The 24,401-nt window shown below is 31.9% G+C and overlaps 1 protein-coding gene across 2 annotated transcripts in view; it reads left to right on the forward strand.

Annotated features, from left to right (window-relative positions):
• Positions 1 to 24,401, forward strand: part of sol (calpain 15 small optic lobes) — an 80,200-nt gene that overhangs the window by 31,737 nt on the left and 24,062 nt on the right. For both annotated transcript variants that reach the window (XM_074138205.1, XM_074138206.1), the window contains exons 7-12: positions 12,391 to 12,739; positions 13,548 to 13,844; positions 16,433 to 16,616; positions 16,873 to 17,190; positions 18,425 to 18,611; positions 18,703 to 18,900. In XM_074138205.1, coding sequence (XP_073994306.1) covers positions 12,391 to 12,739; positions 13,548 to 13,844; positions 16,433 to 16,616; positions 16,873 to 17,190; positions 18,425 to 18,611; positions 18,703 to 18,900 — 1,533 coding nt within the window. The remainder of the gene's footprint in view (positions 1 to 12,390; positions 12,740 to 13,547; positions 13,845 to 16,432; positions 16,617 to 16,872; positions 17,191 to 18,424; positions 18,612 to 18,702; positions 18,901 to 24,401) is intronic.

Consider the following 24,401-nt stretch of genomic DNA (forward strand, 5'->3'; position numbering starts at 1 on the left):
GATTTAAATCAATGAATTGTCGTTCGATTAAAAAATCTTTGCCTCTTTGCCTTTTAGGGAGAAGTACTGTAATAACAGTTTATTTTTCTTGCTCCTCTTAAAAGGAAGTACTGAAATCGCAGTTTAATTTTGCTATTTACGTACAAATACCTTCCTATTTCATTCAAAACGCTTTCTAAAAAAAATTGTTATTGAGGATGGTTTGGGGACCGCAACTATAATCATTCTTTAAAAAGATCTCTCCAGTGGTAGTTACGGTTCCGATTTAACACCTTATCAGGTTATAATGATAGAATGGCTTATTCCAAATTTTAAAAAATCTGTAAAGCAGATATGTAACTTTGCAAAATAGACAAAAAGGAAAATCTATCCAAAAGGCACAAAAATCTCCTTAACAAAAACTTACAGTTTAAAATGTTAAGTATAAGGGTTGATTAAACGCCAAAAGGTACACAAATCAGCTAGTACCCAACATTTCATTAATACTTCATTGATATTATTTAAGCAATTTTGCTGCATTAATATTCATTAATATTTTTTAGAATTTATTAGATGTCACAGACCCTTATGCTGGCCAGTTCATTCATAATATTATTTTGTTACAATTATGATAAAATGTATATTATATCTTCGTAATTAAATAGGTACTTTATTTTAACTCTATTCCAAATTATTCTTCTGATTTATCTTTAATATGCCCTTTATTCTGAAGTTGTACATATACATGCATGTTAAAGTAGAAAAAGACTAAGTTAGAGTCGGCTACTGTTTAAATTTGAATCACGGAGTATTTAAAACAATATTTCAGTCTTGAATTCGTCTTACCGAAATATTCGTGAGCACAAATAACACACAGTTAATAACAAGTAGATTGTTCAACAATATTTACTTATTTCTCAATTGTAATTTAATTTAGTCCCTCTAATTATACTTATGGTAAAATACTGGAATAATTAGCTGTCCTAAAAATATGCATATCTTTATTTTCTTTATTTTATATTACATATATATAACATTGTGGGAAGAATACCTAGATTGAGAATGTAATTGAAGAAAACTATATTATTTGCGATAAAGCCAGATTATTTATTACTTATTATTACAAACGTTTGACTACTACATAAAATAACAATTACTTTAATCGAAGAATGAACTTAAACCAACGATTTTTATTTAAAAATAAAAATAAATAAATAAAATCATTGATGTATGTTGGTGTAAGCATTTTTTTAAAAACGTTTATGAATTTTTTAGCCTCATATTTTTTTATAATTTTTTATGACGTTTTCTTTTTAACCTGTGATTAATAGTTTGATTATTATAGATAAATAGATATTACAGTCAATCTAAGTTAAATGGTGTGCTACTTGAGTAAATATTTTGTAGATGAAAATGGCCAGCATAAGGGTCTGTGACATCTAATAAATTCTAAAAAATGTGAAGGAAAAGTTAATGCAGTAAAATTGCTTGAATAATATCAATGAAGTATTAATGAAATGTTGGGTACTGCTGATTTGTGTACCTTTTGGCGTTTAATCAACCCTTATACTTAACTTTTAAAACAGTAAGTTTTTGTTAAGGAGATTTTTGTACCTAATCTAACTATTAATCACAGGTAGAAAAGTAAAACGTTATGTTTATTTCATTTATTTAGTTTTTAAACAAAAATCGTCGGTTTAAGTTAATTTTTCGATTAAAGTGATTGTTATTTTATGTATTCAAGGGTTAAAAATAATAGATAATAATAGGGAAGGGATTAGCTATGAGGTTAGCATACTGGACTCCCACGCGGAGGTCCCGGGTTCGAATCGAGCAGCTGACCCTTAGATTTTCTCTTCCTAGGAGCTTCTTACAGCTCACTGTCCGGTGATGGACAGTGTTATCTGTAACGAGAGAACACTGTCCGGAGGCCGGCAGTGCACTGGAAAAAGCTCCGGGCGCTAATAACCACAGCTGTTGATGCGCAATAAAAAAAGGTAATAATTAATCTGGGTTAATATTAAACAATATAGTTTTCTTCAACTATATTCTTAATCTAGGTGTTCTTCCTACAATCTTATATGTATATATGGAATATAAAATAGATAAGATTTGCACATATTTAGGACAGTTAATTATTAAAGTATTTTACGGCAAGTACTCAATTAAAGGGACTGCATTAAATTACAACTGAGAAATGAATAATTTACTTGTTATTAACTCTGTGTTACTTGTGTTCTCAAATACTTCTGTTAGACGAATTGAAGATTCAAATTTTGTTCTAACTTCGTGATTCAAATTAAAATAGTAATCAGAACTACCTTTGTCTTTTTATTTTATTTTAATGTGCATGTGTATGTGATTACACAGAATAAAGGGCTTAATAGAGATAAATCAGAAAAATAATGTGGAATAGAGTTAAAATAAGCTTCTATTTAGTTATGATGAAAAAAAAAATATTTTCACAAAAAATTATTATAAATGAAGTGGCCAGCATAAGGGTCTGTGATATCTAATAAATTCTAAAAATATCAATGAAAAGTTAATGCAGTAAAATTTCTTAAATGATATCAATGAAGTATTAATGAAATTTTGGGTACTTGCTGATTTGTGTACCTTTTGGCGTTTAATCAACCCTTATACTTAACATTTTAAACTGTAAGTTTTTGTTAAGGAGATTATTATTACTAATTACTCTGTAAATCTTGGTCCGATTTTGATAAAATTTTGGCGTTTAATCAACCCTTATACTTGTGGGCGAATATTTATTCGCCCACATACTTAACATTTTAAACTGTAATAACTAAGGAACGGATTTTTATCGATTTAAAAATGCCAAATATTTAATTAAAATATGCATTTATTTTCGTCAATTATGTGGAAAATATTTGATTTTCTTAAAATATTTTCTGGAATATTTAAGTAAAATAGACATTTTTTTTATGAAAATGGATTTTTTTGGGGGGGCAAGTTATAATTATTTATACAAGACAAGAACATTTTTACAATTTATAATAATTTATTAGGAACAAAATAATTTGTTTTTACAAGTTATAATGATTTATACAACTTTTATCAGAAATCTGGCAGATGGTCTTCCACCCTTTGTTCTTGCTCAGTACTTCTACCAGTTTTGATCTGATCAGATCTCCCTTACTCCCAGATATTCCTTCCACCTTTTCGATGACTTTTTTAACGTTGGACACGTTTTCTGTCAGTCGAACATTTTGGGACTCACGTTGGGTAATGGCTTGTGCACGAAATACGCAATTGTCAGAAATGAATGCAAGGTTCCTTAAATTAGGTTTCTCGAATAAAGACTTGGCTGTATTTATCGCTACTGCTTCGTCTTCGAGATGTGAAATGACATTCTTGATTTTATTGTAGTTTTCATAGTAATACTGAGCTGCTTCCAGCCAAGTACCCCATCTTGTCAATATTGGTTCTGGTGGAAGGCACAAGTCTGGATAGAGATCTTTTAGCATTTTAATGCGACTTGGTGCTTTTAAGAACACTTTTTTAACCGAGGAGATTAAGGAATCTACGTCACTGAACAAAGATCGCACAGTTTCTGCTACTCGATGCAAGGCATGAGCAATATACGTTACATGAATTATCTTAGGATAAAATACCCGAATAGATTGCCCAACCTTGACCATGTTGGGGGCAGCATCAGAGAGAAACAAAAGAACTTTTTCGTTCCAAACTCCACTGGGCCATAGGATATGCATTGAGGCATCGAAGAATCGTTAAATGGTGGAATGATTGCATTTTTCGAGAACCTCACAGTTCAAAAGGAATGGCTTTGAGTCCACATCAGCATCACTGTCAAGTTTTCCAATAACTGCATTGGCAATATACCTGCCCTCAACGTCAGTGGTTTCATCAATTGAAACCCAAATCGGTCCATCTTTGATATGTTCTCGAATTTTGGTTAGTGTATCTTTATAGATATCTTCCAGGTAGTTTTTTTTTCCGCAGAGTGCTCTCGTCAGGCATTTCTTCCCCAATATAGGTCTCTAAGAATCCTTTGAAATGAGGATTTTTAAGTTTGTGGAAAGGGATATCTGCTCTAACCAAAGCCCGACACAGATCTGTACTTACTTAACAAGTAGACTTACTTGATGATGGAGATGTAAGGAAGGCTTGATAGGACGTCCTCTCTTTCTTTCTGTTTTTATTCTCTATGTGCGATCCGGTGGCAATATGTTGGGTGACTTGGGAACGTTGAGAGCAAGAAACACGTTTGTCACAAGCTGTGCAGTACAAAATGTCTCCATCACTTCGAAAAAGTTCTGCTGGAAACTCGCGAAGATATTTAGCAACAGTTGTTTGTTTGAGGCCTATGTTCGTGGCATTTCACCCAAAAAAGAATACACTAAGTGACCGAACTAAATGAATTGGACACTTCAACGAACGAGCTGAAAGAACAGACAACGTCAGACAACTTCAAAGAACTAACAAGTGCCCGTCACTTACACAGCAGCATTCTGTGTAAATTACAATAACCATTGTACCCACTGTGATTCACAGCCCTACAGTCTGTGGTTCACAGTTCCTGTCAACCACCTCCCAATTATGAAAATATGCCCAAAATGAATAATATGTACATATTTTGATTAAATATTTAGAAATATTTATTTATTTTAATCAAATATGTATAAATATGTGATAACATCCAAATATGTGGAAATATGTGAAATAAAAGTAGACTCAAACGGCTTAAAAAGTGTCAGTATGAATACTTCTAGTTGAAAAACGTCTGTAAATTGCCTAGAAAAAAATATGTAAATACATACGAATCCGTTCCCTAGTAATAACTATAGAGGCATTGCCATTTTTAATAGTATTGTTGAAATTTTTACGAATATTCTTTATAATAGATTATATAATTGGGTTGAATCTAGGAACTTACTTCCAGAGGAACAAATGGGGTTCCGGAAAGGGCGAGGATGTCGTGACTGTGTTTTTACGGTGGCTGCAGCTATGAATGTCTCTCTCAGATTAAAAAGACGTAAAGTTTTTGCCGTTTTCGTCGATTACAAAAGAGCCTTTGACTCTATTAATCATAATTAAAACTGTCCGGTAGGACAGTTGTATAAGGGTTGATCGTCAAAAACTGCAAGAAAAAGCGTAACGTTGAAAAACACCCAACTTTGAATTTTTTTTTCTCTTTTTCTATAAAAGATAAAATTCCCAAATTTTCTTTAAAATATCGGGCAAATCCTTCTTTATAACTGTAATTTTATTGCAACTACGTAGATTAAATTGATATCGAGAAAAAAGATGCTGAAAATGAGCAAAAACGGCATTTTCAGAAAATGTTCTTGTTCTTGTTGTTGTTGTTCTTCTTGTTACTTTTTTTGTAAACAACGTAGCGTCTAATAGCGTGAACCTATTTTCATGAATGAGGTGTCATTCGATTCGGAATTTCATGTAGATGGGCCTTTTGGGGGTCTCCACGCTGTACATCGGGGAGAAGTTAGCCTCATTTATGTGAGGCTCCCTCCAAAATTAGTATTACTATTAACTCTCTAAATCTTAGCTCGATTTTGATAAAATTTGGCAGGATGAAAGGGTTAGGGCTCACCTACGTACCATTAAAGCGACGTTCTGCTCTTACACCTATTAAGGGAAGTATGGCAATTGTTTCAAATTATAAATGCGTGAACCTATTTTCATGAATGAATGGTCATTTATGTATTTCGAAGTTTTAGATAGATTTGCATTTTAGAAGTCTTGATGCTGTGCATCATAAGGACAGGAGTTTGTCCTACGCAAGTCGGGCCCTCTCTAAATCTATTATACTACTCTTTCTACGTTTAGTCCGATTTTGCTAAAATTCAGCAAGAAGAAGCGGTTAAAGCTTCCCTACGTGAGTCTAAAGTGCCAACATGCTCTTACACCTACTAAGAGGAAGTTCTGCAATCGTTCAAATTATCGACGTACGAACTTGTTACCACTTCCCCATAACTTGTGTCAATTTTTTTTTCATTCTAGATCTTCCAACTAATTATTCCCGATACCCATACATTTAAAAAATCATTGGATACATAAATTTGTTCCAACCAAGGAACAAAAAAAAAAAAATCTATCCAAAAGGTACAAAAATCTCCTTAACAAAAACTTACAGTTTAAAAAGTTAAGTATAAGGGTTGATTAGACGCCAAAAAGGTACACAAATCATCTGGTACCCAACATTTCATTCATACTTCTAGTATCATATTTTTTAGAATGTATTAGATGTCACAGACCCTTATGCTGGCCATTTTCATGCATAAAATATTTGTCAGTAATGAGTAGCACTCATTTAATTTAGATTGTTTAGGAGGTTTTAAACTATTCATGCACTGGTTTAAACAGAAAAAAAAGTTAATTACAAATGTACTTGTTTTACGTTAAAATTAAAAATGCATATACCAAAGTACATACCGATTTTATTTTGTTTTTGGTTTTTGACATCTGATTTAAGTGGAAGTTGAGCGCAGCTGAAGGAAGTAAAAATCGTCGGTTTAAGTTCATAGTGAACTATTGAAATTAAACTGATTTTTACTTTACGCAGTAGTTAAGCATTGATAATATGTAATTAATAATAATAATAATAATTATTATTATTATTTTTTATTTTTTTTTTTTTTGCGCATCAACAGCTGAGGTTATTAGCGCCCGGAGCTTTTTCCAGTGCACTGCCGGCCTCCGGACAGTGTTCTCTCGTTACAGACAACACTGTCCATCACCGGACAGTGAGCTGTAAGAAGCTCCTAGGAAGAGAAAATCTAAGGGTCAGCTGCTGGATTCGAACCCGGGACCTCCGCGTGGGAGTCCAGTATGCTAACCGCATAGCTAATCCCTTCCCTCTATTATTATTATTATTATTAATTATAATTATTATTAATAAAGTTTTCTTCATTTACATTGTTTATCTAGGAGTTTTCCCCCACAATGTAATACGTGTAAAATACAAAATAGATATGCATATTTTTAGTTGGTGGTACTTTAACTTCTTTACAACATATTCTCAATTAAAGGGATAGATTAAATTAAAGTTTGAAAATGAATGAATTATACTTACCAATATTACTTATTTGTTATTAACTATGTAATTTTTGCTCACGTAAGACGAATTCAAGACTGTAATTTCGTTTGAACTCTGTAATTCAAATAACAACAGTAATTCGCCAACTCTAAATTTCCGTTTTTCTTCCTTAATGTGCGAGTGAATAATAATGATTATTCAGAATAAAGATAAATCACAAGAATAATTTGGAACAGGGTTAAAATGAAGAGCCTTTTTAATACTCACTATGATGATGAGATACATCTTTTATTATTCTAACAGAAAAATATTTATGGGTTATAAAAGGCCAGCATAAGGTTCTGTGACATCTAATACATTCTAAAAAATACGATTCTAGAAGTATGAATGAAATGTTGGGTACTTGCTGATTTGTGTACCTTTTGGCGTTTAATCAACCCTTATACTTAACTTTTTAAACTGTAAGGTTTTTGTTATAAATTATGGTTTAAATTATATAATCTGGGCTTGAGTAAAAATTTTTTACATTTAATGAATTTCTATGATAATGCTGCAATGGTAATTTCTGATGGTTTCATCACAAGTAATGAGATTTCTATAACTGAGGGAGTTTTACAAGGAGAAATTTTGAGTCCCTCGCTCTTCTCCTTGTACGTGTCTGATATTGTGGAATTTTTTACTAGCCGAAATTCTATCGGCCTCGCTATAACTGATGTAAAAGATCTACATATGATATTATATGCAGACGATATGGTGCTACTCTCACCTACCTGGTTTGGGGCCCAAAGAAATCTTAATATACTTCACGATTATTGTACTGAAAATAGCTTAACTGTGAACATAAATAAATTTTTTGCAATGATGTTTACTAAAGGAGGTAATTCTTCTAACATTAAACTTTAATGTATAACCTACAACCGATTGAATTTTGTAGTCAGTTCACCTACTTAGGCGTCCCGTTTTTTCGTTCTGCTAAATTTATTAGAACAAGTGAACACTTTCTAGCTAGAATTAGTACTGCTACAACTGCAGTTCGATCCTTGTTGCAATCATCTAAATGTGGTGTTTGGAAAGCCAGAATCCATCTGTATGACGCCATCTCTGAGAGAGTGTTATTATATCTATCGGAAGTTTGGGGTCCTTGTTATTCTCATGTTTTGGAGAGGGGCCAATTAAGATTTTTAAAATTATTATTACACCTTTCAAGATCCACTCCTGACTCATACATTAGACTGGAAACTGGTAGATGTCACACACATTTTAAAATTTTTAAACGCATGTTAAATTGGTGGCAATCTTTACTTGCAATGCCAAATTCTCGATTGCCTAAAATATGCTATTCTAGACTGCTAGAACTGTGTAATTTTCCGTGCCATATAATTGGGCGGCAGAAATGAGAAGATATTAATTTCTATAGGAGTAGATCATATTTGGCAGTCTCACGATTCCCAATTAGTTCATGATAACTACCATAATTTGTTAGTCTCCCTCAAAAATAATTTGTTCAGTAAGGATATAGATTTTGTTTTAAACAGCCGTTACAGTACCGTTTACAGATTTTTTTGTAACTTCTCTTACTCTTGTGAACTCTATCTTACTTTCAATGCTCACATTAACAAATTGAGGCTAATCGCACAACTACATTTTTCTCATAAAAAATGTTTTAATATTTATATAAATAAAGAGAAATTTCGCTTTGATACCACTCAATTTTGTGTATTTTGTAATCTGAACCAGTCGGATGATTTAGTTCATAACTTTATAGTCTGTCCAGCATTTGATTCCATAAGAAATAAATTTATAATTAAACATTTTCTGCCTTCCATTAGTAATGAGCAACAGTTAATAAATTTATTGACCTTCTTGGAGCCAGGGCATTTGTCTAAATTAAAGACATTTTCTTCTTTTTTACTAACTTGTTAAAATATAGAAAATTGCTTATTTAGTTTGATTAATTGTTGATATTCACTACGATATTACTGACAAGTTATTGTTTTTCTGCACATTTATTTTATTGACCTTTTTTTCGCTTTGTACAATGATTATTAATATTAATTTTTGGTTAGTAGATTATGTTTATTTGCAAATTGCTGTATGATTTTTAATTTGTTATTGTCAGTATTTCTATTATTTTTCTTTTCTTATACATTTTGAATTATAATTTTTATTATTATTTTTATTTTACTTTATTTTTATTTTACTTTATTTTTATTTTACTTTATTTTTATTTTACTTTATTTTTATTTTACTTTATTTTTATTTTACTTTATTTTTATTTTACTTTATTTTTATTTTACTTTATTTTTATTTTACTTTATTTTTATTTTACTTTATTTTTATTATTTTTATTTTACTTTATTTATTTATTTTTTTTGCGCATCAACAGCTGAGGTTATTAGCGCCCGGAGCTTTTTCCAGTGCACTGCCGGCCTCCGGACAGTGTTCTCTCGTTACAGACGACACTGTCCATCACCGGACAGTGAGCTGTAAGAAGCTCCTAGGAAGAGAAAATAAGGGTCAGCTGCTGGATTCGAACCCGGGACCTCCGCGTGGGAGTCCAATATGCTAACCTCATAGCTAATCCCTCCTTTTCTTTATTTTTTATTATTTTTATTTTACTTTATTTTTATTTTACTTTATTTTTATTTTACTTTATTTTTATTTTACTTTATTTTTATTTTACTTTATTTTTATTTTACTTTATTTTTATTTTACTTTATTTTTATTTTACTTTATTTTTATTTTACTTTATTTTTATTTTACTTTATTTTTATTTTACTTTATTTTTATTTTACTTTATTTTTATTTTACTTTATTTTTATTTTACTTTATTTTTATTTTACTTTATTTTTATTTTACTTTATTTTTATTTTACTTTATTTTTATTTTACTTTATTTTTATTTTACTTTATTTTTATTTTACTTTATTTTTATTTTACTTTATTTTTATTTTACTTTATTTTTATTTTACTTTATTTTTATTTTACTTTATTTTTATTTTACTTTATTTTTATTTTACTTTATTTTTATTTTACTTTATTTTTATTTTACTTTATTTTTATTTTACTTTATTTTTATTTTACTTTATTTTTATTTTACTTTATTTTTATTTTACTTTATTTTTATTTTACTTTATTTTTATTTTACTTTATTTTTATTTTACTTTATTTTTATTTTACTTTATTTTTATTTTACTTTATTTTTATTTTACTTTATTTTTATTTTACTTTATTTTTATTTTACTTTATTTTTATTTTACTTTATTTTTATTTTACTTTATTTTTATTTTACTTTATTTTTATTTTACTTTATTTTTATTTTACTTTATTTTTATTTTACTTTATTTTTATTTTACTTTATTTTTATTTTACTTTATTTTTATTTTACTTTATTTTTATTTTACTTTATTTTAATTTTACTTTATTTTTATTTTACTTTATTTTACTTTATTTTTATTTTACTTTATTTTTATTTTACTTTATTTTTATTTTACTTTATTTTTATTTTACTTTATTTTTATTTTACTTTATTTTTATTTTACTTTATTTTTATTTTACTTTATTTTTATTTTACTTTATTTTTATTTCTTTGAAGTGTTCACTTTTAATTTAGAAAATTTTCAATTTACTTGATATAGGTATTTTAATTTGTAAATATTATGTCTGATTCTTATTTGATGGATAATTATTTTTATTTATTATTACTCTTTAGATTACTTTTTATTTCCTCTCTTAACTCTTTTATGACACTTTATGTTTATATCATTTATAAATTTTTTATAACACATTTATAATTTTTAAGTGGGCCAACCGCTTCTGTATGTCTCTGACTGTAAAAGGATAAAAATAAATAATACCAAACTTTTTATGGATAAGTTTAGAATAAACTTTTGTATTGAACTTTTACCGATAAAGTTTTGATAAAAGCTTTCGTTATGTAAAAATGCAAGTTTAATTAATTGCTAGCTTAAATAATGGTTACAATTGAATGTGTAAATTATAATTAAACTTTCTAAAAATAAGTGTTACTTGTCTTTTAAGGGAGGTAAGTGAATTTAAGTTGTGATCACCATAATTTCTAAAGAGGGAAAACAGTTCTTTTTCTTAAAAGGGCAAAGAGAATTCAAACTGAATAAGGCATGATTGCAAAACTTCCTCTCAGTAGGTGTGAGAGCAAAATGACACTTAAATGTCACGCACTCTAAATTCTTTGTCTTGCCAAATTTTATCAAAGTCAAGGGAAGATTTGCAGTGTCATTATTAATAATAGTAATGAGGGGGCCTTTCTCGCGTGAGGTGAACTTCCCCCTAAAGCTGCTCAAAGTCGAGACCTCTAAAATGCAAATCTACATGAAATTTTGAATCAAATGACACTGACATTTTGACAGTTTGTGAATGACACAAATGACATTGACGAAAATAGGTTCCTACGACGATAATTTGAAACGATTGCAAAACTTCCACTTGTTGCAAGAAGAGCAGAACTACGCTTTAATGTTACAAAGGGGAGCCCTAACCCTGGCATCCTACCAAATTTTATCAAAATTAGGCTAAAATTTACAGAGTTATTAGTAATAATAATTTTGATGGGGCCTTATATACATGGGGCTAACTACTCTCACATTTGAAGTACAGCTTCGAGACCCCCAAAAGGCACATCTACATAAAATTCTGTATCGAATGACACCCCCATTCATGAAAATAAGTTCGCGCGTTTAGGCGCTACTTTGTTTACGAAAAATGTAACAAGAACAAGAACAACATTTTTGGAAAATGCCGTTTTTACTCATTTGAAGCAACTTTTTTTTTGAAATCTATTTGCCCTACGATGTTGCAAAAAAATCACTTTTATAAAGAAGGATTTGCCCTATATTTGAAAGAAAATTTAGGAATTTTATCTTTTATAGAAAAAAAGAAAAAAATTGTTGGTTTTTTTTTTCAACGTTACGCTTTTTCGTGTAGTTTTTGACGATCAACCCTTATAAAACTGTCCTACCGGACAGTTTTAATACTCCATGTGACCGCTGCAAAACATGAACTATGTTAGAGTGGTAAAGCAATATTAAGCAAAAGTAAATATTGATAATATCCTTGATAGATAATTATTTAAAAACAAATCATGTTAAAAATATCGTCAAAAGTTACCCAGCGATACAGCAAACAAGTTTTGACCTAGCAAAATAACAGTTGGATGTTTTCTTCCCATCAGACTAAAGGTAAAAGTGAAATTGAAAAATAGTTTAATTGTGAAACGGTCATATATTTTATTATGCCTATTATTTTTCTTTTTAGGTATTGACGTATTAGTAATAGTGCTGTGTGTTTTGTAAGATTGGGGCAAAAGTAGTTAATAAATAACTGATTATTTGTTTTTAGAAAATGCACACTAGTCAATAGTAGTACAGCAAAAGCTTGTGTCGTTTGTGGAGGTTCAAAATTACGCAGCGTAACCGCAACACGTGATATGACCTTGCGTAAAGGTGAATTCTGGACATGCTGGCAGTGTACGTTGCGTAATCCATTGGACACCCTACTTTGCCAAGCGTGTAAGGCACGTTCAACTAGTCAAGGACAACCAACAGCACCTTCAGCATCGTCAAGACTGCGAGTGGTTGATGTTGGTAAGAACACTTCAGGCGGTAGCGACCCGGCTAGAAGTCCATCACCTCGACACGGCAAGCAGAAGCTTATACATTCTAGCAGTGGAGGTGCAATTCCTAAGCAGGTAATAAAAAGAAATGGTTTAATTTTAGAAGTTTTCAAATCCACTGTCCCTAGTCTAATTCCAATAATTTACTTTATACATCATGAAAACGCCTATCACTTTTATTTGAATCTTTTCGCAGATTATTTTTACCTTAGCTCCTCACAAAGTCATACGAATCACAGATAAGGTTTTTGAGTTTGTTTTTTTTTCAAATGTGGCTACTACAATATTTTTTAAACTTAGAATGATGATTGTTTCTATTTTGTAGTTAAATCGTTTTCATTTTAAATATTTTTGTGAAAAAATTGTTTCGGGCGTTCAGGGGGAAAAAGATTTAACCCTAAAATTGAAACTATACTTACCCGATTTGTTGGCGCTTTTTCTGACGGGCATTAGAATCTTTTACATTTACTAGTAAATTAAGAACTTTTTTAAAAAAAAATTTATTTAGTTTTATTTTTATTATTTTTTTTATGATGGTGCGTCAACATTTGTTGGGTTTGGCGTCCGGAAATTTTTCTGTGCAATGCTGACCTCCGAACTACGACCTGAACTGCCTAGAAATTAATTTTATGTATAGACAATTAAAATTAATCAAATAAATTACAATTGTTGGGCCTGAGAAAGTTGGATGATTCATACTGGATTTTGTGCAGACCATACAAAAAACCAATTTTTGAAAACTATCTTAGTAGAACTATTTTCCTAGTGAAAAGTCAAATTTGAAAGTTTGTTTTACGCTATACAATACAAGGGGCAGGATACCAGAAATGATTTTGTTGCATTATAAACTCTGAATGTAATTGAGTGCTCTCAATTTGTACAGAAAGCTGGGAGAAATCTGCGTAAATCCAGCTCAACTAACGTCTCAAACAGCTCAGAAGAGTCTCGTTCGTGGCAGTGTATACATTGTACATATGAAAATCTTGGAACAGCTTCTGAGTGTGAGATGTGCCACAGTTGTCGTGGAGCACCGTTTGGAATTCTAACAACACCTGTACCGCTGGTAGGGCCGTCCACCTCTTCAGCTAAAAAGGAATCAGAACTTGTAGAGAGGTTACGGCAAATAGAAGAGACGGATGCTCTGGATAAATGGAATACGATTGTTAAATTTTGTACCCAGGTAATGCTAGTACATCTTTAATGTAGAGCGTGTAGAGTTGATACTAAAAGTTTTTATTCCGTTTGAGAACTATTACAACATCCAATCTTAAGGATTTTTTTGCAAGACTTCATTAACGAAAAGTGTTAATTTAAAGAATTAATTATCTTTTAATTTGAAAAATTTTTAGGAAATTTTTTCGCAACTGTTTAATATCATAAAAATTATTAATTAAAATTTGAGACTAACATTGTTAAAGAAAGGAGACCGGCAGTGCACTGAAACAGCTCCGGGCGTCAATAACCTCGGATGGTAACGCGCCTTAATTTAATAATAATAATAATGAAGTGAGGTTTTATTGTTTAAACAGGTAACTATTTCTAAGGCAATAATCTCTTTCAAGTTAAAATTATCAAATTATTTGTCAATATGTCCATAGCCTTTAGAACTTGCTATGCTTACAGATCGTGCTTGTTATAGAGGCAATAGTGATTCACAAATTTTAAGTTAGTTGAAAAAGTTATTTATTTACTGAAAAGATTTTCAAATACCTCAAGTATTTGATAAGTAGTTCAATATTTCTTTTTTTACCCACCGTTTTATGTATAATTTTCCCGATAGTGTAGGTTCTCAACGGGGGCCTTGTGGCCCCCCAGTGGGCCACAGCGTATTTTAAGGGGGCCACGGAAACTTCTGTAGGGGGCCACAAACATTTTCACTAACAGTATTTTAAATATTTAAAAAAGGAAATTAGAAACCTCTTGCCACATATGTATTTAAGTGATCAATATGTTTCATGTAAAGGACCAAACTTATTCCTTAATTTATCAAATAATGCACTTTAGACAACTTCTGAAGCATGTACTATGCCTTCAAACGTGCCTCCTCAGATACAGAGAGCAGTTGATAACCTCCAGGCTAACCTGGCTTGCGAGCCAGAAGAGGCACCTTTGAAGGCACAGTAAATGCTGCACAAGTTGAGTATAGTTCATTATTTGATAAATTAAAGAATAAGTTTGATCCTTTACATAAATGATATTGATCACTTAAATATGTGGCATGAGATTTCCAATTTTTTTGGTAATTAAACGCAACTCTCTCAAAATTATCAAATAATTATTAAACCTACTTGTTTGTAATAGATGTAAAATTAATTTTTAGCCATTTTGTGTATGCTTGCTTGAGAACATCTAAAGCTCTTAACATTTGACTTTTCTTAGAAAAATCACTCGGAAAACGACTTATCTCCCGATATTAAGAAAAATGCTAGCTTTACGGCCTTGGCAATATTTTTAGTAGAAAGGGGATGAAAAAATACATAAAAATGACCTATCGCGTGCTCTTCTTTCTCTTTGATAACCAGTTAAAAAATTAAAATATGATTAATAAATACCAGATTTTGAAATGGCCTAGCACCTTTAATTTTGAAGATATCAAATTGGGGTTTCCGATATCTTTCATAACTTTTTATACTCTTTAAAACGGTGTATGTGAAAATGGGGGTCAACTGCAAATCCTCACTTTTGGTCGCGCGTCAGCCGCGTATGCGGGCAGGAATCTAAAATCAAGTCACATATTCTGAAACTAGAGTTGACGGGCAACAAATTTTTCCTCTACCATTTTTTTTCCTCAGATTAACCGTTTAAGCATGAAATGCATTTGCGCCGTCTTAAAATGAACACCCTGTATAATCTTACTGAATACAGAAATTTTTGATAAATGTGTGCATAGGCATTGTTTCTAGGTTATGATTTTTTAAAACGTAAACATCAGATAAATTTATTAAACCATTAGCAATCTTTTTTGACTTTTTTGAACTAAATAGAAAAACATTAATTTTCCTTATTTTAACGAAAAAAATTTGAAAAAGCATTATAAAACATCACAGACCTGCGTCTGTCACTGACAACTTGGAGCTAGATATAAGAAAATTGACCAGTTTACATCAGGCGCAAGGATCTCACTAAATAAAACTTCTTAATGAGAACTTTTATAGAATGAGATATAATTTTTTGTACTGCACATTTTTTTTCTATAGGTACAGTCCAACCCTTCTATAACGCGGTGAGTGCGTACCGCGTTATATGGAAACCACGTTCTGTGAATACCGCGTTATAGGAGGGTTGACTGTATATTGTATAAAACATAATACAAAAAAATTATAAAATAAATGCATTTTTTTACTAGGGGGAAGGGGGGCACGCGTGCAAATATATTTTTTTAAGGGGCCACGAGTAAAAAAAGGTTGAGAACCACTGGTGTAGGGCACCAGTTCACTAACATCTTTTCATGTTAGAGAATTAAAAAAACTTATTTTATATTCTTGAATAAAGTATTTTATGTATATTTTGTATTGCAAAATTTGTAAGTAAAAATCACTAATTTTTTTAGTTGCTGAAAGAATGTTCTATTTTTTTTGGAATAGGTGTACTGGGGGGGTGCTATAGTTAAGTTTCAGTTCGATTGGCGTACAAGTTCATGGGTGGAAAGAAGACAAACGAACCTATTTGTCATTGATTACCTTAAGAAAATACATCAACTCAAAGTGCAATAATTGGTATTAAGCTAAGCCTTTTAAATGTTTTACTCCAGATTTGGTTTTGTTCCAGAATGATGAACCATTTGTTGACGATTCCTTTCCGCCAGCGCCCAAGTCACTTTATTACAATGGGCATGACGTGAAAGACAACAGAGTTGTCCAGTGGTTGCGTCCACATCAGATCAACGCAGATTCAGAACCGAGTCTAAGTTGGGCAGTATTTCGTAAACCGCTTCCCTCAGACATATCACAAGGTATGCAATGTTAGATAATTCAGGTGAATGAAATACGACTAATCGAGTGTTATGTTTCGTAATAGGATAGGTTTTTGTTTTTTTTTTTAATATGTTTATTTAAAAATATTTTTGGGAGTTTTGTGGGACTTCAAGAATGAAATTTTTGCAGTAAAAGTTCAAGAGATTTAGTTAGGGACCTTAATCATATTTTACGGGATCCCATTTTCGAGCACAGATTCTGTTTTTCTTTATGTTTCTTTGTGAAAATTTACAGGCGTACTAGGGAATTGTTGGCTTTTGAGTGCTCTTGCTGTGCTAGCTGAACGAGAAGAACTTGTACGTAAAGTGATGGTGACCCGGGAATACTGCCATGAAGGTGCCTATCAGGTACGTCTATGTAAAGATGGCCGCTGGACCACGGTGTTGGTGGATGACTTGTTGCCTTGTGATAGACGTGGACATCTGGTGTATTCGCAGGCTAAACGTGCCCAACTTTGGGTGCCGCTTATCGAGAAAGCTGTAGCGAAGATTCATGGCTGCTACGAGGCGCTCGTATCTGGACGGGCAATCGAAGGATTAGCTACACTTACAGGTATTTCTCTTCAAGGGTATTGCTAAAATTTTACTTGTAAGCACAAGTATAAGGAATAACAAATTGTGTTAGTCATTAATGTTCAAAACTATTTTAGCTGATACACTTAATACGTTGAGTTAATGTTTGTATAGCATATGATACATGCAATATAAATCATACCAAGTGAAATTTATAAATTAGGGCAATTTCGCGTCATTATATTAATTAAGACCCTAACGCAATAAACGTCACTTTAATTTTTGCCTGGCATCACTTAGTGATATAAATATTACCATGTAAGAGCGAACAAACTTAATTCCAGGACGTCCAATAATACAGGTAGACGCCCTTTTAGCGGACGGTTATAAATTCATACATTATTCATGCACGCCATATGAAACTATATTAAGACCTCTCCGTATTTTTAAGAAAAATGATAAATAAAGTGAAAATAATAACCCTTTGTTTTCGAAATTAATGAAATAGAGATGGAAAGCTTTGTTCCGACTGGTTCAAAATTTAGTCTGGAAAGTAACTTAGGCTTGGTCCTAGGTACTCATCTTTAAATTTATCATTTCTGGCGACAGCATTCGAAGCGTATTATCCCCTTGCACCAGCACTGTAAACTTTCAGATGAACTAGGTGTGACTGACTCAACTAAAAATTGACATCTTAAGAACTGCCGGCTAGGTTCCCAGAGCCATTCCAATTCGTTATCATTTGTGGAAGAAATAAGATCTATAGATTAGTTCTAACTAGAGTAAACCGGGATAGACTCCACAGCTTCTGTCAGTGATTCAACTCTGCCACGCTAAGATTACTTAAATCTGTCTAACTTTCTAAACAGGTGGTTTAAACTTGAATTTTAAAATCAATGTAAGCAGGTCATTCATTCAGCACCTCATACTTTTAACTTCACAAATATTTCCTATTGCTTCGGCAGCAAAGCATTCTTTTTTAATGTCTCAGAATCACTAATATTTCGGATTTACATGATTAAGATGATATTCACAGCTAAGTTTTATTAAATTAAAAGGGAGATCAGAGGTCAATAAGAATAATATAACTTTATAAGCCACTCTTTTTTTTTTTTTTGCTCTTTCCATTAAATAATAAATCTGTCGATTGTTTGCGCACTAACTTATATTTTATTTCAGCGTGTGCAAGATAAAATGCCCGGGTAAAATGCTATCACATGGTTAACCTTAAATAGGTTGATTTTGTTTATTTTAAACTGAATTGCCCTGGTTAGGAGCGCCATGTGAAAGCGTGCCATTGCAACCATCCTCTCTGCCGTCTGAAGATGAACTGGACAAAGATTTGATCTGGGCACAGCTGTTGTCTTCAAGACTAGCTAGATATTTAATGGGCGCCTCGTGCGGTGGTGGTAACATGAAGGTGGACGAGGATGATTATCAGGCTAAAGGGCTTAGACCTAGGTAACTTAATTTTGTTTTTTCATCTCAAAAGAAAGAATAAACCTCAGATTCAGTTTCAGTCACTATTTTAATTATGAATCCATTTCATTAGGCATGCCTATTCTGTTTTGGATGTGCGAGATTTGAACGGTATTCGTTTAGTACGTCTGAGAAACCCGTGGGGGCATTATTCTTGGCGTGGGGAATGGTCTGATGATTCACCAGTGTGGACACCACAGCTACGAGAACTGCTCATGCCTCACGGGGCATCGGATGGCGTGTTTTGGATTTCATTTGAAGATGTGCTGAAGTAAGTACTAATTAAAACTCAAACAACCCTTTACAATATCAAAAGTAAATTAATATCTGGTCAAAAACACTCATATGATTTCACTTACTTCGATTTAATAAATCATGTGAATCACATTTAATTCGATTACTATGTATTTAACAACCTAGGAAAATAGAGTTTTGGGAAATTCCCGGAAAACTGCCACTTTAAGCAATTTCTGTAGAGTACCACTTACTGTTCTACCCATATACAGGGTGACCAAAGTTATATGCTCCACCAACTTTTTTTTTAAACGGCGGGAAATTTCGAAAAAATAAAAAACACGTATTTAATAATTTTTAGTCTAGTTTATTTTCAGTGATTGGCCCATTTTTTTTAAACCCTTGTATCTCGAGATACAGTATCCAACTTTTGTTTTTCAAATGGAACGTTATATTTTTTGTTGCATATTTTTGTAGTATTTGAGCTCCTAAAAACAACAAAAAAATTTTTTTTTGAAATCGGTTAGGTTTTTCAAAAGTTATAGTAATTTAAAATATGAAAAACAAATTTCAGTTTTTTGTTAAAATTACGTTATTTTTTTTAAAGAATCTGTTCAAACTGGGCACAATCAACGGATAGGCAAGCCAAAACTCTGGACTCCCACGCTTTGCTTGTAGCAGCACTTCCGGTGGCGAAGTCATGATCTAGGCAGGCTAGAGTTATTCGACGTTTCAGATCATCGACTGAAGTCACGGGATTAAGGATACTTTATTTTTCTAGGTATCCCCACAAAAAATAGTCCATTTGGGTTAAGTCCGGAGATCGAGGTGGCCATTGGATGGGACAATGAGTCCCTAGGCACTTTTCATGGAAATTTCTGTCCAGGTAACCTCGAACCACTCTCGCATTATGTGCCGGGCAACCATCTTGTTGAAAATACATATCTAGCCGACGTTGTAGATGAACATCTTCAAGCAGAACTGGCAAAATGTCTCTTAAAAAAAAGTTGGACACCTTTCACCAGTTAAGTTCTCTCTGAAGAAGTATGGGCCGATTAGTTGATTTCCTATAACTCCACACCAAATGTTTGTAGAAAAAACAACCTGAACGTCGAATAACTCTAGCCTCCCTAGATCTTGACTTCGCCACCGGAAGTGCTGCTACAAGCAAAGCGTGGGAGTCCAGAGTTTTGGCTTGCTTATCCGTTGATTGTGCCCAGTTTGAACAGATTCTTTAAAAAAAATAACGTAATTTTAACAAAAAACTGAAATTTGTTTTTCATATTTTAAATTACTATAACTTTTGAAAAACCTAACCGATTTCAAAAAAATTGTTTTTGTTTTTTTTAGGAGCTCAAATACTACAAAAATATGCAACAAAAAATATAACGTTCCATTTGAAAAACAAAAGTTGGATAATGTATCTCGAGATACAAGGGTTTAAAAAAATGGAATAATCACTGAAAATAAACTAGACTAAAAATGATTAAATACGTGTTTTTTATTTTTTCGAAATTTCCCGCCGTTTAAAAAAAAAGTTGGTGCAGCATATAACTGTGGTCACCCTGCATACAGGGCGATCCATTTAAAACGCACCAATCGCTAATAACTTTTTAGGAAAGCGGAATTTTGAAAAAACCCACGAAGTAAACTATATGTTTTTTTGGTCTAGTTTTCAAATTTTCCATCCCTGATGCTGTATCTTCATTTTTGGCGGAGTTACTGGCAAAAAACTAATTGAGGTTTCATAAAGACCACTGGTTTTGACAATGATTGTGAAAACTACATAACAAGTTGTGAAATGTCACGTTAATCCCGTTTCGATATCCCTAATATTAATTGAGATATTTAAGATCAAAGTTACAATTTTATTTCTTGGTGATCGGTTTTCAATATTAATTTTCCACCAGAAATTCACGTTTTGGGAGGTCTCCTGATTGTAAAAAATGTTTTTGGTGACGAAATGTAAAAAAATAGTAAACATTGAAGATTTTAAAACAAGAAGCATAATGTAATGGTTGTGGGCGTAACAGGGTAAATTTGTTTTATCATCAAATAAAAGCAACCATCACATCATGTTTATGTACCCCGTATCTAAGACTTCTTCACCTATGATTACGGTAAGAATATCTATCCAGCGCTTGTCTACACTTTATTTAAAAAAGTATTATGATTTTTTAAGTAATAAGAATGACTGCATACGCGGGATTCGAACTGCTCCCACTTACAAAGCTACGCTCTTGACCACTAGACCAACAACCGTCCTTCCCTGGCAAGATATTCTTACCGCAATCATAGGTCATTAAGTCTTGCATACAGGGTACATTAAAATGATTTGTTGGTTGCTTTTAATTGATGATAAAACAAATTTATTCTGACTCACCCATAACCATTACATTACACTACATTTTTAAAATGTTTAATTTTTATTATTTTTGATCTTTGCGTCACAAATAACATTTTTGTAGTCAAAGGACCTCTTGAGTGGAAAATTAATATTAAAAATCGTTCACGAGTTGATAAAATTGTAAAATTTGATCTTAAATATCTCGACAAATACTACGGATATCGAAACGGGGTCAACGTCATTTTTCACAATGTTTTATGTAGTTTTCATAATTGTCAAAACCAGTGGTCCTTATGAAACCCCAATTTGGTTTTTGACTGTAAGTACGCCAAAAATAAAGATACAGCATTGGGAGTAAAAAATTTAAAAACTAGACCGAAAAAAAAATATAGTTTACTTCATGGGTTTTTTCGAAATTCCGCTTTCCTGAAAAGTTATTAGCGATTGGTGCGTTTTAAATGGATCACCCTGTATACAGGGTGTCCCAAGCTATATGGATAACGACTTTTTCTCGGAAACTAAGATAGCTAGAAAAAAACTAAAAAATACGTGTTCCCTTAGTTTTTTGTTAGGAATCCAAATTTACTTTGCAAATTTTGTTCGGTGCTTCCAGAAGCGAGATACAGGCACCAACTCCATTTTTTCAAATGGGAAGGTGCGGTTTTTATTTCAGAAATGGATTCTCTATTTTTTTAAAGAAAAATTTACTTGAACGGTTTTTTTCTGTGAGCGATATTTTAGAAGTTATGAATGAAAACATGATTCTTATAAGAAATGTCAAAATGATAATATTATAACGGTTTTTTGATTGAATAAGAAGAAAAGTACTATTTTATTATAAATTTTACTCCTCATTAATATTACAGATCATGCTCGAACTGGCCTCCACCATTAGAGATACATAGACATGCTCTTTCCTGCCAATTGCCCTTACTGCCAAAGAAATAGATTCGAATTTAACCAAGTTACAGGCATCTATTATTCTTTGCTTTAGTTCATCTACAGATGCAATCCTGGCTTGATTCTGATGCTCCTAGATTTAGTAATGCTTTTAGATAAGCAGAAATAAGGAAAGAAAGAAAAAAGTTATGAATAATCACCTTGTTTTTCAGGTATCCCCAAAGGAAATAGTCCATAGGTGTCAAATCCGGTGAACGAGGTGGCCATTGAATTGCCCCCCCGTGTCGATATAACGCACATCAAATTGCCTATCGAGATATCTCTTTACATGCCTGATGGTGTTATATCGACACGGGGGGCGATTCAGTGGCCATACTCGAAAAACAAGGTGATTATTCATAACTTTTTCTTTCTTTCCTTATTTCTGCTTATCTAAAAGCTTTACTAAATCTAGGTGCATCAGAATCAAGCCAGGATTGCATCTGTAGATGAACTAAAGCAAAGAATAATAGATGTCTGTAACTCGGTTAAAATCGAATCTATTTCTTTGGCAGTAAGGGCAATTGGCAGGAAAGAGCATGTCTATGCATCTCTAATGGTGGAGGCCATTTCGAGCATGATCTGTAATATTAATGAGGAGTAAAATTTATAATAAAATAGTACTTTTCTTCTTTTCAATCAAAATACCGTTATAATATTATCATTTTGACATTTCTTATAAGAATCATGTTTTCATTCATAACTTCTAAAATATCGCTCACAGAAAAAAACCGTTCAAGTAAATTTATTTTCCTTTTTCAACAGTGTAGTTGTGTGTGAAATTGTAATTTGGAGTAAATACAAACTATATGAATTTTCGTTTATAAAAATAGTACTTGTTTAAAATATTTCATAACATTTTCTCAAATATTTCAGAGAGATCAGATTTTTTTTTTTTCTAAATGCACTTTGTAACCTTTGACTTCCTTATTTTAAGATAATCTACTTTAAAAATTGACTATTGGTTCATCTACAATAGTTTTCAATGAATTAAACAACTTGATAACTAACAATCTTGAGTGCTCGTCAACACGTTTTCTTGCAAAACAAACGTAATTTCTCATACGAAGATAAAAGGAATCCTGGAAAATGATATACCGTTTGAAAGCCCATTAGACAAAGAAACTTTTATAAAAAGTGCCAGCCCCTAGGTCTGATAAGGGCCTAATGAATTTTCTTAAAAATTTCGATTAATTTTATTTTCCCAGTTTCCGGAGGAAGATTGAGGCTGTTTGGAGAATAATTTATGCTTCAAAATGGTGTCAATTTTTAGGAAATTTATCTATCTTTCTAACCGTGTCATCAGAATCGAATTCGAACTAAAACTTTCTGAGTAATAACATTTGTATTGCAAAAAAGTAACTATTTTTTTACAAAAAATTAAAAGCGACGTCTCTCAAGAATAGTGGAAAATATGAAGTTGGCCAATACGTCATTGAACTCCACTTTAGATGTACTACACACACTAGGCCTTTGGACTATACTTACTGGTTCACCCTGTATACAGGGTGTATACGGAGGAGTGGTCGAAATATCGGGAGGCGATTCAGAAGCTCAAATGCAACAAAAAATATTCTCTTCACTTTGGCCCGATTCTCAATAGTGTCCAAGATATTTTCATTTTTAACTTTTCCGTCGATATTCGTGTTTTTCACCATAAAAACGGCCGTAACTTTTTGTCATTTATCCTACAACAAATCTACTTATTCCAATCGAAAGAGCATTAAATTTCCTATAAATATGCGTAACCCAGAGCCTCAAAACGTTTCTTATAACAATGACATTTTTACTTTTATGCCCAAAAAATTTGTTCTCGATGATTTCTGTTAAAATTTTCAACTGTATTTTTTCAATAATTTATGAATCTAGGAGTCACATAATTTCAGAAAAAGTTGCGCATTTATTGAGCTTCAAGACCACATGGATTTTTTTGGTTTTTAATAAAACCCTACCCCGAACAGAGGGGTGTAACCGCAGAAAACTGGGATTTTGCGTAACAGACTTTTCACCACTAATTTACTCAAATGTCAATTTTTGGAGAAGGAACAAAAAGAAAAGTAACCATATTAGTTTATAACAATCGTTATTTAATAAAACGGATGTAAAAAGTAAAGTAGCGATAAAGTAAAGTAAAGTTTGGAATAAGCAGATTTGTTGTAGGATAAAGGATAGAAAAGGTACGGCCGTTTTTAAACGCGAATATCGACGGAAAAGTTAAAAATGCAAATATCTTGGACACTATTGAGAATCGG

This window comes from Rhodnius prolixus, unplaced genomic scaffold (genome assembly GCF_049639745.1).
Source record: "Rhodnius prolixus isolate KJV_2025 unplaced genomic scaffold, Rpr scaffold_11, whole genome shotgun sequence".
Taxonomy (NCBI): Eukaryota; Metazoa; Arthropoda; class Insecta; order Hemiptera; family Reduviidae; genus Rhodnius; species Rhodnius prolixus.